Raw genomic sequence first — 18,221 nt, 5'->3', positions numbered from 1 at the left:
ATATATTTATCAATTTTATAATTAAATATTAATCAAGTTTTTATCGAGCTTATTCACGAGTTTTGAATCGAACACGAATCGAGCTTCTTATCAGCTTGATGTCGAGCATGTTCATTAACTTCAAATGATGTTGTTCGTGAACATAAATGAATCAAAGACACCAACGTTCAAGCTTGTTTATTTAAGAATTGAGTATTAAAAATGTTGTTCAAGTTTGTTTGTTTAGTTAGTTAAATGATCACAAATGAGCTTTAATAGAACCGACCAACGAGTAGCTCATCAAACTTTTGGTTAGCTTGCAGCCCTATCTCTATTGGCTTCTATTGTACGAAATAAAGCTGATTAAAACATAGGTAGGGCTAAAAATGAACTGAGCATTTGACGAGTTATTTCTGGCTCAGCTCTATAGAGCTTGTTCATGTTCGTTTGATAAGATAAATGAATGAGCTTAAATACTTTTGGTAAATATTCGATAGATGAATAAACGAACTAGAACATCTTGGCGTTCGGTTCATTTATATTCACGAACAATATTGTTTCACGCTCATGAACAAGTTCATTAAGAAGCTCGATTAGAGCTTGACTAAGAAGCTCGATTAGAACTATATTAGAGTTTTATAAAATAAATATTGTTAAATAATTTTTAGTACTCCCATCTAAAATCGTTTTATAGTTTATTTTTACTTTTCACTTCTGCCTAAAATCGCAAATAACTTGCTCTTCAAATAAATATAAGATGCATCATAGATCGTTTGTTCGTGAATTAGCTCATTTTCTAGCTTGAAAACACTCATTGGATATGTTCATGAATGAGCTTGTTTGACTTTACTAGATATATTCATGAACAAGCTCGATGTAATTGTTTGTTAGAGGTTTCGATAAGGCTCATTTGTTAAATTAATGTACATTTAGAAGTAGAGCTCGTTTATAACTCGACAGGACTTTTGTTAAAAGCTCAATAAGCATGAAATAAACCGAACATGAATCAAATATGTATGCATACTAATTTAAACGAACCAAGCTTGAACACAAACAAAAAAGCTCGAATCAAACTCGAACTGAACTTGAACAAGTTGATAATAAATGAACTCAAATATGAACACACTCATACTCGACTCGGCTCGGTTCGTTTGCAGCGCTACATAGGCTCTGTATGTGAATAATATATATATATTCCACCTAATGTTTCATTTGTTTAGAAAAAAAATTTAATTATTTTTTAAAACTATTATATAGTATAAAAACTTTCCGTTTAAAAATTTTTGTGCTAAAATATTATTTTAAAAAATAATAAAAAAATTATCTCAAAGAAAATCTAAATCAACCAAATATCTTAGTCAAGCGGCGTGTCAATTGGCATTCTACTCTAGCTTTTTATTTCTCGAAAGATGAAATTAGAAATTAAACGCATTGGTTTTTCTAATATTCTGTAGTCCTCAGAGTCCTCGACAACATCCTCACGTGCTGCAACATTACTGTTCAAGTTTGAGTGAGCTGATTGTTTGTTCATATTTAAGTTTATTTTGGAGTGGTTTTATTAAAAGTAAATTTTAAGTACAAAATTTTCTAAAAAATTTTGTATTAAAAAACTGTTAGAAGACAGTAAAAAAGCTGTCTCAAACAGAAGCTTAGGTTCTTTGATTTTGGTGCACTTCTGTTTGACTCGTGAGATTTCGAATTGGATATGAGCCAAATATGAACAAATAAACATGAAAAATAATGAGTTGAACATAATAGATTCATTTTATTACTCCACTAATTAATAAGTAAATATGACAAATTAAAAAATAATAATAATTAAATATTTTTAATAAAATATAATAAAAAAAAAACTTGTTCGTCATTTTGGTGGAACTTTTTAATATTGATTCTTCTTCATATATACCTCTCCATTAAGATTTTCTTAACCTGAAATTATGTTGTCTTAGGCTTTGTTTGGGCCGGCTTTCTTAAAGCTGTTTTTTTAGTAAAAAATAAAATAAAATTTTGTACTAAAAAGCTGCTTTAAGATGCATTAAAAAAGCAGCCCAAATAGAACCTTAATTTCTTTTAAAAATTTTATATTTGGGTTTCTAATGTTAAAATTTTGACATCCCTTTATTTAATGGATTTATATGATCAAATTATGTGTAAATTTAGCTTTGATCTAACTAAACTTAGCTTTGATCTTACTAACATGCTCTAAAAAAGTTCATCGAGCTAATGAATGTACTCTCATGCTCTAAGAAAGTTCAATTGATGAATAATATCATTTGGATTTTGAGAAAACTATTTCTCTCAAGGTTTCATTGTTGATTGGTTGGACTACTTTGATAATATGTGAGAGAGTGGTTCATTGAATTGGGTCGAGCTTTTTGGAGTTCAAGTATACGTAAAGAAGTTGGCATTATCAAACTTCATTTGTCGTTAAAATTTGATCCTTAATGATTAAAAAACTCCAATTCATGAGAGAAATCTAATTTAGTAGGAAAGTTTATTGGCCTAGATATATGAAATACTTATGAGAAGATCATCATAATTTATGTGTCAATATTTTTCTTCATTGGAATATTGACTCATGAGGATATTTTAGCGAGAAGATACCTTATTTATAACTTACTCGCTTAAGGACCATGCATTATGGAGTCCTCATAAAGATTTTCTTAGTAAGAACATTATCTCGCCATTAAGTACCTTCTAAGGATCCCAATTCAACATTCATTGTAGGATTCATAGATTTTGGAGCATTCTTGCAAATATATGGAGATAAGATTTTATTGAAAGTTTCTCAAAGATTTTTCTATAGGTAGCTTTGTTGAAATGGTAATTTGATAAAGATTCCCTTTAATTATAATCACTTCTTGGACATTAAAGTAAGTATCTCAGCATAACTCAAAACCAAATAACATCTAAAGCCAATTTAATGGTGTGTAGTCATCAATATTAAGAACAACTGTCTTAATATAATAGGACAGCCCTAATATGACAATGGATGGCAAATGAAAGAAGCTGTTCGACTAATCTAGTATGAGAAGTTAATATGAATATTTTTTAGTGGTTATAACTAGGGTTGCCCTTCTTTCTTAACATGCTTCTTATGAAGGTGTCATGGTTTACTTTTATGATGTTACTAAGTAGATATGTCATTGTTGAAGAAAAGGTTAAGTACATGAAGCTTGATTTATCATGATTGCCTAGTTATGAGGTCCTTATGTGTGAATCACCATCAAATGTTACATTTTTTTATAGCAAGAATGTTTCCTATATATAGTACAAATTTATTATTTTGAATATTCACTGTAATGGATAAAGAGTTACATACCTCAATATTTCGCTGAAATTCTATGCAAAAAAATAAATCATGAGCAATAAATTAGGGACACATGAATTTTAGCATGAAATATCAGATAAAGGGGAAAAATTATGGGGCCTTATTTAGTAGAAATAATTTTAATTGCATGAGTTAAGTATTACCCATATCTAGATGAGTTAATAAATGTAATAGACAAGACTTGTGGATGATATGTTTTATGATGGTAGTGTGAGTTTTGAGACATTAGCATTATCATCTAGCGATGATGTATGCTCAATTATGTTAATCTTTTAATTGGAATGGGAGACCCATCAATAAGAAGACAACCATTGAACCTCAATGGCTATTCAATGTCGAATGATGATCATTGTAAGCATTAGATGGTTGTCACTAGGGAACATGATTGTTGAGCGATTGTGAGTGGATAGTTTGGTCATTTTTTTGATAGGAGGGACAAAGTGGGTGATAGGGAAGATGTTTTTATGATGTTGAAGGCTGACAAATTAGTTAGAAGTGTCTTCCATGGCTTTAGAATCGGTGTACTTTTTTTAGGTAGCCTTATATACCACTTACCCTCCTAAAACATATGTTATAAAGAATTCCTTTGAGTTTTTTAGTGAAAATCTAATAAAATTTTTTGTGCCTATCAGATCGTTCGAATTAGCCCACCCTTTAGGGTCTTTTAGCTAAGGAGATACCTTAGTTTTAACTTACTCTCCTAAGAATTATGCATTATGGAGCCCTCTTAAAGATTTTTTAGTAAGAACCTTATCTCGCATTAAGTACCTTCTATGGATTCCAAATCAACATTCATTATAGGATTTCATAGATTTTGGAGCCGTCTTGCAAATATATAGGAATAAGATTCTATTAAAAGCTTCTCAAAGATTTTTCTCCTATATGTTGGAAGATTTGTTGAAATGGTAATTTGTTCAAAATCCCCTTTAATTATAATCACTTCTTGGACATTTATATAATGCTTTGTTTGAGATAGCTTCCTTATTGCTTTATAAAGCAGCTTTTTAGTACAAAAATTTCATGTTCAATAAATTTTTGTACTAAAAAGCTGTCTTAAAAAGTAGGAAGAAACCTGTCCCAAATAAAGCCTAAGTAGCTCCTCATAACTATAATTTGATATTAAAAAAAAAGTTAACTCCTCATAACTCCAATCTAGATGGTATCTAAAGCCAATTTTATGGCGCGTAGTTATCAAAATCAAGAACAACCATCTTAATATAATGGGGGCATCCCAAATATGGTAGTGGATGGTAAATGAAAGAAATTGTTCGACTATAATCTTGTATGAGAATCTAATATGAATATTTTTTTGAGGTTATAACTAGGGCTGTCCTTCTTTCTTAACTTGCTCCTTATGAAGGTGTCATAGCTTACTTTTATGATATTACTAGGTAGATATATCATTCTTAAAGAGAAGTAGAGGAAGCTCGATTTATCATAATTGTCTAGTTGTGAGGTGCTTATGTATGAACCATCATCAAATGTTACATATATTTATTTCTTATAAAAAAATGGTTTATATATATATATATATATAAAGAGTCATATCTCAATATTTTACAAAAATTCTACGGTAAAAAATAAATTACGAGCAACAAATTAGAGCTACATTAATTTTAACATGATAAATCTAATTAACGGGAACAAATTATGAGGCCTAATTCAGTCAAAATAATTTTAATAGTATGAATCAAGTTTACCCATCGCTAGATGAGTTAATAAATTTAACAGACAAAACTTGTGGATGATGTCTTTTATGATGGTAGTACGAGTTTTGAGATATTGACATAATACCCTGGCGATGATGTATGGCCGATTATGTCAATCTTTTAATAGGAAGGAGGGACCTGACGATAAGAAGACAACCATCGAACATCAATGACTATTGAATGTCGAATAGTGATCATTGGTAAGCATTAGATGGCAGTCACAAGAGAACATGATAGTCGAGCGATTTTGAATGACTAGTTTGATCATTTTTTTGATATGACGGATAAAGCGGGTGATAGGGAAGATGTGCTTATGATGTTGAAGGTTAAACTTAAGTCATTAGTGAGCACTAAATGAAGGTCGTCATAACTCATAAGTCTAATTATGGTGGTTATAAACTTATTCATTTATTACCTAAGTGAGGTGAAAGGAAGATGGACATCAAATAATAGTAGTTAACAAACATCAATAATTATTTATAATATTAATATATAAAAAATAATTACATGACTTTAATTAAGATTGATTAAAAATTTTGATTAGAAGAAAAAGACAAAGAAAAAAATAATTGTAAAAATAGGCACATACTGACATAAAAGAAATAATTAATAAATATATAATAAGTATAATTTAATTAAACTATTTAGGATTATAAAAAAATTTAAAATAGAATTTGCATTTAAGTAGTTTAATAGTTATTAATTGAAAATTATTTGAGGTATTAATATATAATACATATAATTAGATATGAATTATAATTATGTAATTTGTCTTTATTTATTATTATCAATAATTATTAAAATTTAATTATAACTAGTAAATTTTAAATCTTAAAATAAATATTCAAATTGGGCATCAAAGTTTTACCTAATTTCAATATGATTTATAGGATTTATTATCCTGCTTGAGTTATGTCTTAATATATATATATAATAAAATAAAACAAATTGAACTTACGTTAGCCCGCTAGGCGCTAGCGTTACGTCGCCTCTTTGGAGTTAGCATATTTGCGCTGTGAAGGAAAATAATAAGTTTTTTTTTTTTAAACTTCTCTTTAATTGTGACCCCCACCGCACAGTTCAAAGTCAAAAAACAGCTAGGCGCATCGTTCTTCCCTCCTTCAAATTAGGTTTTGGACAGCGAGCAGTGCTCTCTCTCTCTCTCTCTCTCTCTCTCTCTCGCACAAATCTATTCTAAATCTTCGATCTCCACGTTTACTGCGACAATGGATATTGGCTTGCCCGTGACGAGTTCCTGCTCTCGAGAGCACCAGAAGATCTACCAGGAATGGTTCGCCTTGGCGGATTCAGGTCAGTCGCTTCTGCATCGTCTTCTCGGTTATTCGATTTTATTTTACTAATGAAAAAAACTTAGGCTATCCATTAATTTCCCTCGTTTCGTCGAATATTAGACGGAGACGGACGCATCACGGGGAATGATGCTATCAGGTTCTTTGGAATGTCCAAGCTTACACGCCCGGAGCTCAAACAGGTTTGCCTTCTCTTCATTTCATATTGTTTGATGTGATTGTTTAGAGATAGTTATGTTTTTCCGGTGCCTGGTGGCTAGTTCTTCACCTGTGTCTTGATTTTCTTACCTCTTTGGCTTTAGCTGAATTTCTAATGGAAGTAATCCGCGCATTATTTAGTTATCTCGATCTGGGCATTTCTAGATCTGAAATGATTTTTTTTCTTATGCTAATTTGGATAAAAAGTTGTCAGGATAGGGATAATCTGTATCATAAACAAGTGTTTGAAATGATTGTTGGAGTGTGTGAAAATGCTATCATCTTTCATTTCAACGATTATGCATCAACATTTATGGCACTTTTTTTTTTCTTCTGGCATCTTTCCTATGTGCCTTCACTAAGACAACTTTCAAGTTTTGCTTGAAGGTTTGGGCAATATCGGACTCTAAGCGGCAGGGCTTTCTGGGTTTCAATGAGTTTATTATTGCAATGCAGGTATTTAATCGTTCTTGTTTTGGAACTATACAATTTTGCTTTTTTTTTATCCATTTATTAATTTGTATTTCTCATTATTTCTTTTTTTCGCTGTCATATTTTTTTAGCTCATTACCTTGGGACAGGCTGGAAATGAGATTACAGCTGATATCCTTAACAACATAGGTGAACTATGAAGTTCCTCTTTAATTTTCTTAAAGAATACCGTTACTCATGTTTCTAAGCACGACAATTGTGCTTCATCTTCTTAACTCATTTTATGCTTTTTATGATAGATATACAAAGTTTAAAACCTCCACAAATGGATGGTTTGGACGTATTACTTGCTGTAAGTTTGAACATAAATTTTTCGTGTATTATATTTTCTTATAGGGTTCTGATATCACTATTGAATTGCTTGCTCCTAGAAAAACAGGCCATCACCTAAGAAAAATGCCCTTGATTTAGATGGTATGTAACGGAGAATCCATAGCTGCAAAGTCAACTAAATTGGACCTGCATTTTCTTTTTATTTATCTCTGGGTAATGCAGTTGCACCTCCAGCCCAAGTATTGTCATCAGTTCAGTGGTTCAACTCAAAATCAACAAAGAAGGTATTCCATGCAACCATCACCTCCTTGATTCATATGATTGATTTTTAGTTTAGCATCTATATTATTTTATTTATTCTAGTACATAGTTATGCTACTTATCCTTTGAATTGCACTTTTCTTCCCTTGGTTTGTTTGCATGCACATTCGTTGGGAAATGAGAGTTTTTTTTTTTGGTTAAAGATTGATTTAGCTAGTTGTATGGTTTTTTATGCATCCCTTTAGATGGAGGTTAAGACTCGGTCCTTCGGGTAACCAAATACATGTAGAGAGTAGCATGTTATCTGAATATGTGCAAAACCATCTTAAAGTAAATGTTTTTCACAAGCAATCTTTATGATTTTAGTAGAAGTAGGTGATGTTTTAGTTGCAAGGTTTTGATTCACTGAGCTAGGATCTTGATGGAATTTGGCTTAGACTATATTGTTGGTGGGAGTTCTTTCTCTCATTTGCGAAGTTGCTTCTAATTATGGTGTTCTATTATATATGGATGTTTTAGACTTATGAATGATTATGGTACGTTAATGATCTACTTTGTTTGAGATCTGAACTTGAACTGTGAGGAATATTTATTAAAAGCAATAAAGCTATCTGATTTTCGAATGTACTAGTGGTTTTAAATTACTTGTATTTTATCTTTGCATTCTTGCAAACTTTGTAGCTATTTAAAATAATTCTCTATGTTTAATCTTCAAATATTATTAGAACATCGCACATATATTCAAGACTTTTTCGATAAGCTGAACTAATTATTATTCAACAACAACAACAACAACAACATCAAGCCTTTATCCCACTACGTGGGGTCGGCTACATGAATCCTTTTTCTCCATTGTGTCCTATTAAAAGTCAAATTCTCGTTTAAATCTAATAAAGAAAGGTCATTCCTAATATTTTCTAACCAAGTCTTTTTAGGTCTACCCCTACCTTTCTTAACATAAGTCAAATCTAATACCTCTACTCTCCTAACCGGGTCATCGCAAGGCAGCCGTTTTATGTGACCAAACCATTTAAGGCGACTTTCTCTAATCTTATCTTCTACTGGAGCTACTCCAACCTTTTCACGTATATGCTCATTTCGTATCCTATCTCTAAGGGTAAAGCCACTCATCCACCTAAGCATCCTCATCTCTGCCACACTTAACTTAGTATTATGCTTCTCTTTTAAAGGCCAACATTCAGCACCATAAAGCATTGCAGGCCTCACTACCATCTTATAGAATTTTCCCTTAAGTTTGAGGGATACATTTCTATCACATAACAAGCCCAATGCATTCCTCCACTTCAACCATCCAACTTGAATTATACTAATAATATCCTAATCTATTTCACTATTACTCTGGTAATAAACCCAAGATATCTAAAACGTGTGCTATTATTAATGACTTAATCGCCAAAAGTCCCAAGCCCCTCACTAGGTCCCTCCCTCTTTTTTTTTTTAAGGTGCCCTTAAGGCTTGTAATGTCAGCATTTGATGTGGAAGAAATGGTGCTTCTAAAAAATTCAAGCAGGGTTTCTACTTATGGATCAAACTCTTCATGGCTTTTGTATTAGCTACAATAGATTTAAGAACCATGCTATCAATTTTTGCTACAATAAAGAACCAAAATGTAAAATTTTTTGTTCTCTGCAACATGCTATCAACTATAAAATTCATTGATGCACCTCATGCAAACTAATTTGTATTGAATAGCTTATGTGCACATAAATCAAATCCAAAATATTTCCACGCATTCATTCTAGCCTGACCCTAGTATTTGAGGTTTATTATGAATTATCCTTCTCCACTCATTCCTGTTGAGTGTTACATTGGTGTGAACTCTATTTTTTATTTTTATTTTTATTTTTTAAATATAAGGTGACCTTTTTGTTAGTGGTGTTAACTCTATTTTGTAAGTGGTGTTAACTCTATTTAGCAAAGCTTTCTTGTACAAAGATAAGAACTAGAGTGGCATCCTTTGATCGCCTCTTTTATGAACACCTCTTCCATTTATTTTGTCAATTGCTCATTCTTTCTGGCAACCTTATCCAACAAGTTTTATCTTCCTTGCCACCCTTCTTTCACATTGTTCATCAGTCACTGCCTGCATGATGGCTTCACTATTGAATGTATGAAAGAGATCAAGGTTACAAAGGATCAATATAAAAACTTAAATAAAATCCATAAATATATTAAAGTGAAATAACTCATATAATTTCTCTAACTGTATAGTTACTTGGCTATATTATTTTGCAGATTGTTTTGTAGAAAACATAAGAGTGGTATTGCCCTTGCTATTTCCCCTATAGTGTTTGTAACTTGAATCTTGATGGGCCACGTAAACCTCCTCTTTTTTCCTTCCCCGCTTTGCTGATCACCTTTACCTTCCCTCTCTATTTACCTTGCAAAAAATGTGATTTGTCATTACTATTACACCTACAAGAATTCAAGCAAGTTCAACTATGAAAATTATCTCATTTGTACTATAGTTTACAACACCATCTATAGCGCATCTGATGAGGACATCCGACCATGGAGAGTTTATCAGAGATGGGACTGACGATCTATGACCACGATTGCACCGCTTTACTTTTGAGTCGTCAGTTGAATTAGATTTATTATTATGTTTGTATTGAGTTTATTATTGTATATTTTCCATTTATACCCTCACTTGAGGGAGTAGTCCTATGTAAGCCTAGGGGCATGTTTGTCTTTTTTTGTTTCACTCATTGTATGTTGGCTATTTAAAGCCTCTTCATCTTTTGAGGGATGAATAAGATTACTACAAAAATTTCCTGCATTGTCTTGGAGAGTTGAGAGCGTTTGAGCGTGCTTGTAGTCCCTAGGTGAGGGCAACAAATCTCCCATCAATCACAAGAAACGTCCGGGTTCATGGTTCCTCCCTTTTCCCTAAACCCTAAGGCCTCCTCCCCCTCCCTAACCGCCGGCCGAAACCCCCACAACCTCTCCCCTAGCCGCTGGGCCCTAAGGCCTCCTCCCCCTCCAAAGTCACCGGCCGAACCCTCCCCCAATACCTCTTCTAGCCATCGAACCTAGGGCCTCCTTGCCCTTCTAGCCACCGGCCCCCCAACCCCCCTTGGCTTTAAATTTCAAAACCTATTATTCAAATCCTTTCCAAAATTACTCCGTTTTATTTTTGGAAACCCTTTAAATTCCTAATCAATTGGATTTGATTTTGAATTTTATTTCCTTAACGGGGAATCCTATTTTAGGAAAGTTCCCTAAATCATGCATATTTGAATTTTAAAAGGTATTTGATTTAAAATACCTTTTCCTAATTTAAGATTCTATATAGAGCAAGCCTTAACTTACTACCTAAAGCCCCCACTTCCCCAAACATGCCGCCGGTCCCTCCTTCCCTCTCTCTCTCCTACATTAAATCTCTTTCCCTTTTGGAACCCTAATAAACTCCCTCATCAAAGGAGCGCCCTTATCTTCCCTCTTGATATTTGAAATTCAAAATTCGAAATTTCCTATCCACCACTAATCAAATTTGAAATTAAACTTCAGATTTTAGAAGTTAATTCCCTTCCCTAGTTTTGGCCGACCACCCAACTCCTCCTTCCACCTCTTGTTCGTTGCTTGATACGTCACCTAAAGTAGAAGGAAGAGAAGAAGCAACACCTCTCCCTCTCCAACACTTTGAAAACCCTCTCTACTAATGAATTGTGGATCCAGAACTTGATCATGGTTTTGTCTACAATGATCAAGGGCAAATTGACATTCTCAAGTCTTCATTCTTCGACATCAACTTGGAGATCGACCGATCCGTTGAAGACTACATCGAAAGGATCATCTTCTCCCTCGCCGCCGCTATCGACGAACAATGCCCTCCTGCTCAGTGGCAACTTGTTTCTGACGCTTGATCAAGGTGAACTCTCCTCCAAGTCTTTGACTTTCTAAGTTTTCTCTTTAAATTGTGGCATCATAAAGGTTGTGCAATTTATCTCCGTTTAGCCAAACATCAAGAGCGTGAGTGAGTGGATCCAATTAGTGCCTAATTTAAATGTTAATTAAGGGATTTTCTTTGAACTACGCATGCTATGTGAAGCTTGATTGGAACTGATTATTCATGATTATAACTCTTATCGTGTAATTTGGCCTAAAGCTTAAATCACCTCTCTTGTTTTCAAGATATGTTTAAATCGCTTTAAGTAAACTTAATTATTGTTGCTCTACTTTAAAAGACACTTAATTTCAAATTGCATAATTACCTATGCAATTAGTTCTACATTAGCATCACTTTCATCGGTGCTAGGATCTGCCTTATCTTTGTAACCCCCATCCATCACTTTTTTAGGGTTTTCATCAAGGTTCTCATCACAATGTATCAAAATAAGAATATTTGGTGTAGTTCTGTTTGCAAACATGTTAGACTCATCCTTATCACAATTGATTACCCTTTCATCAAAACGCTAACAGTATGTCAATTGATTCTCCAATTTGCCATCTTTTCTCCTTGTCAGCTGCTTTCATTGAAATAATAAGCTTTAGGTAAGCTGAGTTAAACCATGCATATGTAACTGAATAATAAGTAATCTGACCCTTATAGTGAACCTATAGACACATGATTGCAACGAGGATATTCTTATGCCTTGACATAAACATAGATGCATTCAATTTTTTAAAATTCCCTTCAACATCATATGCATGCAAAAAAGACATTAGAAAAACACAAAAAGGTCGTAGTATAAAAGAATAACCATTTGCACTAACAAATCAATTTTGCTGTGATCCTCAAATCCTCTAATCAAACAGGTAACCCAATATTACAAGATGTAAAACCCTACATTATTCAAAAGGAAACCCTAAATGTGTATTTACGGCTGCACTTAAAACCTAGTTACAACTTAAAATAATAAGTTGAAGATAATATAACATGTATAGTAACATTAGTAGAAAATTTCAAGAAAAAAGAATCAATTAATGTTTATGTTCAAAGTCGTACCTGACAGCACTTTGGTTTTACTATTATCAACTTACTGCTGTCAGATCCATAGAAGATGCTCGTGTCCAGTTCAAATGTTGTGCCTTCTCTTTTAATTTCAGTGGCGGGGAAGAGTTTTTTAGCCAATGCACAGAGAATGCTGGTTGAGCGCACTTTTGGAGGAGGTGATGGGATATGATAATGAGAATTTAGTATGACGAGAGGGAATATGAGCAGTTTATAGAATGGTGTTACGTTGATTTTCTTTAATTCTTGGTCTACTTGAGTCATTTGCAAGAATGAACATTGACATTAATGATTTCAACTAATTAGTTTCATTTGGAAAAAATTAGAACCTTCTTTAAGGTTTTTAAGATTTTATGGACTAAAGTGCAATATTGTCCAAGATTGAACCAAAATGCAATTTACTCAAAATTTCTAGTATAACCAGCATACTTTTTTCTTCTTGGGATTGCTACAATAACATGCGTGTCAGCATTATTTGTTGAATATATTAGAGCTTTCTTTTAATTATGATTGGTTTTAGTTGTTCATTTCTTCTGAGATCATTTACGCTATTTGTTTGCAGATTCCGTTAAGTTCCGTCACTTCTATTATTGATGGTTTGAAGAGATTGTATATGGACAAATTAAAGCCATTGGAGGCTACCTATCACTTCAATGAATTTGTTTCTCCTTCACTGGTATGTTGTGACTATATCTCAATATCTTGACTAGACACTTGCCAACTATAGCTAATGTGGGATAAATGATAAATTGAATTGATGTTTAAATGATATATTTTTTTAACTTTAGTTTTTCTTTTTTCTTGCTTTTGCAAAATTGATATAGTGATTTCTTGCTCCTTTATTAATCTGTAGACAAACAGTGACTTTGATGCGAAGCCCATGGTTATGCTCTTAGGTCAATATTCAACTGGAAAGACCACATTTATTAAGCATCTACTGAGAACTAGTTACCCGGGTTTGTTCAAATACAGTGTCACATTTCCTTCATTTTCAGTATGATTTTCTGTACTGGTCCTGCACTTCTGCCCTCCTTTTTTCCAACTTCTTTGTCTATCATTTGGTGCAGGTGCTCACATTGGACCTGAGCCTACAACTGATAGATTTGTTGTCGTTATGGTAAAATCAAGAATCCCTAAATTCAAATAGCTTTTTTTTATTGTGTAATTCACTCCATAGGCTAGAACCGACATGATAACCTCAAATTGTGCGCAACTTATTTCAAAAATCTTAAGGCTCTATGGCCTGCTGGTAAATTGTACTTTTGAAAACTTGATTGTCTTTTTGCACCCTAGCAAAACGGTCAAGTTTAATACGATGAAGATAACCATATACTGTTGTTTGTTAGTTCTCTTTTGTCAAAGCAAAACTTTGTTTTTTTTTGTCAAGCTTTTTAACTGAATGGCTGATTTTTAATTATGTCCAATACGGTGGAACTTTGTATTATTTGGTTTACTTAACATTCAAACGTTGTAATCTAGATGATCAGATCTTGCATTGATATGGTTTTCATTCTTTTTACTATTTCGCTTTTTTCTGATGATTCCCAAAGGAAATTCAAGATAATAACTTCTAAAGTTTTAAAAGCATTTATGCTTAGCTTGTAAAGGAAACTGATAGGAAGTGCTTGTAGAAATTTAGGAGAGTCTTAGCTGAAATCTAATTTCAATAATTTCTGAAAACCAACAACAAGAAAATTACGAATAGAGCACACAAGAACACTTTTTTATTGAAAGTTTTATGAAAGAAAAGACAAGATACAAGTAGATCTTCAATTGGAAAAAAGACAAGATACAAGTGGACCAAAATTGCGAAGCCAATTATTTAAAGGATGGCATGGTATTTGCTTGTACTTGATGATGGAAAGCTTGTAGCTATGCTCGTTTCTCATTAGATTTTCGTGAAAAAGTAGACATGAAAGATTGAATTGTTTTAAATTGTCAATTTCTTTCTTAAAGACTAAAGTTCTTTTCTGGAGTTAGATATAACCTCTTAAAGAAAAAAAAAATTGTATTGATCTGTGTATAATTCGAATGTTTATCACCTTTTGCGTTAACTCAAATTTAGTTTGATGTTTGAAAAGGAAAAATGAAATTTTAGTTTGATTTTTGACTTTAGTTCTTGATCTATATACTTGACTGAAAATCTTTGAGACTTTGACAGTGTTAATTGTGCAGATTTAATAGCTTCAACTATTAGTAATATATTCATCCGCTCAGTATAGATTCACCTTCTTTCACTGATTTCTTTGTATTATAAACCATTAAAATCTTTCATATTTTCTACGGTAGCAGATTTAGCTTCATCTTAACAATTCTCTTTGTTTCTTTAGTCTGGGCCTGATGAGAGAAGTATTCCTGGAAATACCATAGCTGTTCAAGCAGACATGCCTTTCAGTGGTCTCACAGCATTCGGAACTGCATTTTTATCAAAATTTCAGTGCTCACAAATGCCACATCCAGTAAGGTTTAGCTTTTTTTCAAATAAGTTCAAGCATTGTTGTTATTACTCATCATGGCTTTTCATAACTGTTGAAGCTCCTGGAGCAAATCACCTTTGTGGATACTCCTGGTGTTCTTTCTGGAGAGAAACAGCGAACCCAACGGAGCTATGATTTCACAGGTGTTACCTCCTGGTTTGCAGCAAAGTGTGATCTTATTCTTCTTCTATTTGATCCTCATAAACTTGATATTAGCGATGAGTTCAAGCGTGTTATAAGCTCTTTGCGTGGACACGATGATAAAATACGAGTGGTTCTTAACAAGGCAGATCAAATTGATACCCAACAGGTTCAAATTTTTTCTTGTTTTTCCTCTTAAATCTCTTGAAACATACATAAAATTTGCTATGTCAAGTTTGTTTTACCTTTTTTCTTTTTCTATCTGTAATCTCTGTTTTCACTCAAACAAATATTTTATAACTGCCTGCAGCTTATGAGAGTTTATGGGGCATTAATGTGGTCACTCGGCAAAGTCTTGAACACCCCTGAAGTCATGCGCGTTTATATAGGGTATGCTTATCATTTTTGTATGGTACAGATAGCGATAGCATTTATGATGCTAAATGAGATTTCTATCCACTAAAGTGACTTTTTTAAACAACAACATCAAGCTTTTATCCCACTACATAGGATCAGCTACATGAATAATTTTTCTCCATTGTGTTTTATTAAGTGTCTTTTTGTTATGTTATTATAGCATTTTAAAGCCATACTTAGTTTCAGCTAAGTTTAATCTTTTTATACTTTATTTAAGCTCTTTTACTACAAAATCCTTATCAATTAACTTTTTCAGGTCATTCAATGATAAACCAGTGAATGAAGCAGCGGTTGGCCCTATTGGAAAGGATCTATTTGAGAGAGAACAGGAGGATCTTCTTTCTGATTTAAAAGATGTTCCCAAGAAAGCTTGTGACCGCAAGGTATTTTGGCAGGACTCTTCTTTTATTCTCGTTCTTACATCTCCTTTTACGCATTTCAATTTTACATAATTTTCTCTTCAGATCAATGAATTTGTTAAGCGTGCAAGGGCAGCCAAGATTCATGCTTATATAATCAGCCATCTCAAAAAGGAGATGCCTTCAATGATGGGTAAGGCTAAAGCTCAACAACGGCTTAGTGACAACCTGGAGGATGAGTTTATAAAGGTACTTTTTTTTTTCCACTGATAGTTTTTATTCAAGAGTTCCAATGCATTGCCATTTACAGCTAGTTTTCCCTTGTGTAACTTCTACTACAATATCAACCCTGTGCGCCTCTGAAGTATTAGAATATACCATGTACACCCAGGGGTGTAAGTGAGCCGAGCTGGCTCGAGCTCGACTCGTTTATGGGCTCGCGAGCCGAGCTTATCGAGCTCACGAATCGAGTTCGAGCTCGTTTACTAAATGAGCTCGTTTACTAAACGAGCTCGAGTTCGAGCTTGAGCCGGCTTGGCTCGTGAGCTCGCGAGCCGACTCGAATAAATATTAATATTTTTAAAATAATTTTATTTTATTTATTAAATTTAAATATTAAAAAATTAATAAAAATCACCTAAGTTTTATTTAAATATTAAACATTTCATATTTGTTTTTTTTTGTTAATTTTGACTAAGTTTTAAAATTCGCGCTTAGTTTTTAAGAATCCAGCCTAAATTTAAAAATTTCTGCCCATGGCTCGCGAGCTGGCTCGAGCTCGTTTACAGTGAGGCGAGCTCGAGGCTTTCCATCTAACGAGCCGAGCTCGATAAAGGCCTAAACTCGACTTGAATCGACTCGTTTACACCCCTATGTACACCTACTTTCAATTCTTTAGGATCTAAAACGTTGTTGTTGCAGGTTCAAAGGGAGCACCATCTTCCAGCTGGAGATTTCCCAAGCGTAGATCATTACAGAGAAATGCTCAGTGGTTACAACATTGACAAGTTTGAAAAGCTAAAGCCTAAGATGATTCAAGTTGTAGATGATATGCTAGGATACGACATCCCAGAACTACTGAGGAATTTCAGAAACCCCTATGAGTAATATCAGTTTTGTTCTCTATGTTCTACTACTTGGATTAAGACATGGCTGTATCCACTTCTCTTGGATTTGGTCTGTACAACTTCGTCCTCCTATGGATCGGCTCTATGCATTCAGGAGGTTTGTAGAGAGAGAATGGGTAGAAGGGGAGTAATGGGGGGATTGAGAGTTCTGTTATATATATATATACTCAATATTGGTATTAATTCATCAAGCAGTTTCTTTATTATTTTCTCTAATATTTCAATAAAGCATTTCTTATTTTGTGCTTGCTTGATAGAATATATCTGCATTTATATTCCTAGGAAATGATGGATTTTTACGATTGTTAATGACAATACATAATCAACTTAGTTGTTCTCTTGATAAAAGGTACAATGGTGTGATTGATAAGATGAGCATTGGATGTCGATTATTGATAAACAAGAAAAAATAATTGCTAAGAAAGATTGAAAGTTGGGTGGTAATTGATGGTCAACATGGCACTTCTTTTGATAATAGGATGATAGGCAACTAAGAAGGCAAATATTAGATGTTGGTGGTTGATGGACACCGAATAATGACAATTGTATTCTTCGATGTCAGCTGATGGTTGATATGCTTCAATGTTAGTTGATAGAGAATGTAAGACATTGTTAGATGGTGGGAGATCATCTTGGTTCTCTTTATAATAGAGACCAGACAACCATGAATGTAGTTGTGTGGCTTCAGTCATTGGTAAGAGTTTGATGACGGTCGGTGAGGAGATTAAAAGCCCAATGAAAAAAATTGGTTGACTTGGTTGTTCTTATAATAGGAGGATTACTAGAATATCGAATGTTGGTCATTGGAATGTTAAGAGTTTAGTAGTTGTGAAAAGTGAGTTTTGTTGTTATCACAAATGGAGGGTAGATTGATAACAAAAAAAAAAAAATTTGTTCGACATCAAAATTTAACGAATATTGATTGTTAATATGCACCAAGCGACAATCAATGAGATATGTTAGAAATCAAGTGTTGGTAGGCTATATACTTTGCCCTTCTCCTAATAGAAGAGTAAGTCGATCGATAATACAGAGATTGGATGCCACTAATTGAAGGACATTGAATAATTCTCATCAACAAGTATTAAATAATTGTTGATGGAAGCATCTTAGAAGTTATTGGAAGGTGGGTGATAATCATGGTTGCTTTCGTAATTGAGGGGAGATCGTGC

General features: G+C 33.3%; 1 protein-coding gene across 1 annotated transcript; it reads left to right on the top strand.

The window, feature by feature from the left end:
* The first annotated feature begins 6,156 nt into the window (after window positions 1–6,156).
* On the top strand, window positions 6,157–17,255 carry LOC110094044 (EH domain-containing protein 1). The gene is made up of 16 exons (XM_020819177.2): window positions 6,157–6,330; window positions 6,432–6,511; window positions 6,915–6,983; window positions 7,091–7,148; window positions 7,259–7,311; window positions 7,391–7,433; window positions 7,515–7,576; window positions 13,091–13,204; window positions 13,382–13,484; window positions 13,596–13,645; window positions 14,859–14,987; window positions 15,064–15,315; window positions 15,457–15,536; window positions 15,820–15,946; window positions 16,028–16,171; window positions 16,844–17,255. The coding sequence occupies exons 1-16, from the start codon at window positions 6,246–6,248 to the stop codon at window positions 17,027–17,029; spliced, it is 1,635 nt and encodes a 544-aa protein (XP_020674836.1). The 5' UTR covers window positions 6,157–6,245; the 3' UTR covers window positions 17,030–17,255.
* Window positions 17,256–18,221: the final 966 nt, after the last annotated feature.

This window comes from Dendrobium catenatum, unplaced genomic scaffold (genome assembly GCF_001605985.2).
Source record: "Dendrobium catenatum unplaced genomic scaffold, ASM160598v2 fragScaff_scaffold_156, whole genome shotgun sequence".
NCBI lineage: Eukaryota > Viridiplantae > Streptophyta > Magnoliopsida > Asparagales > Orchidaceae > Dendrobium > Dendrobium catenatum.
This window is presented reverse-complemented; position numbering and strand designations above follow the sequence as displayed.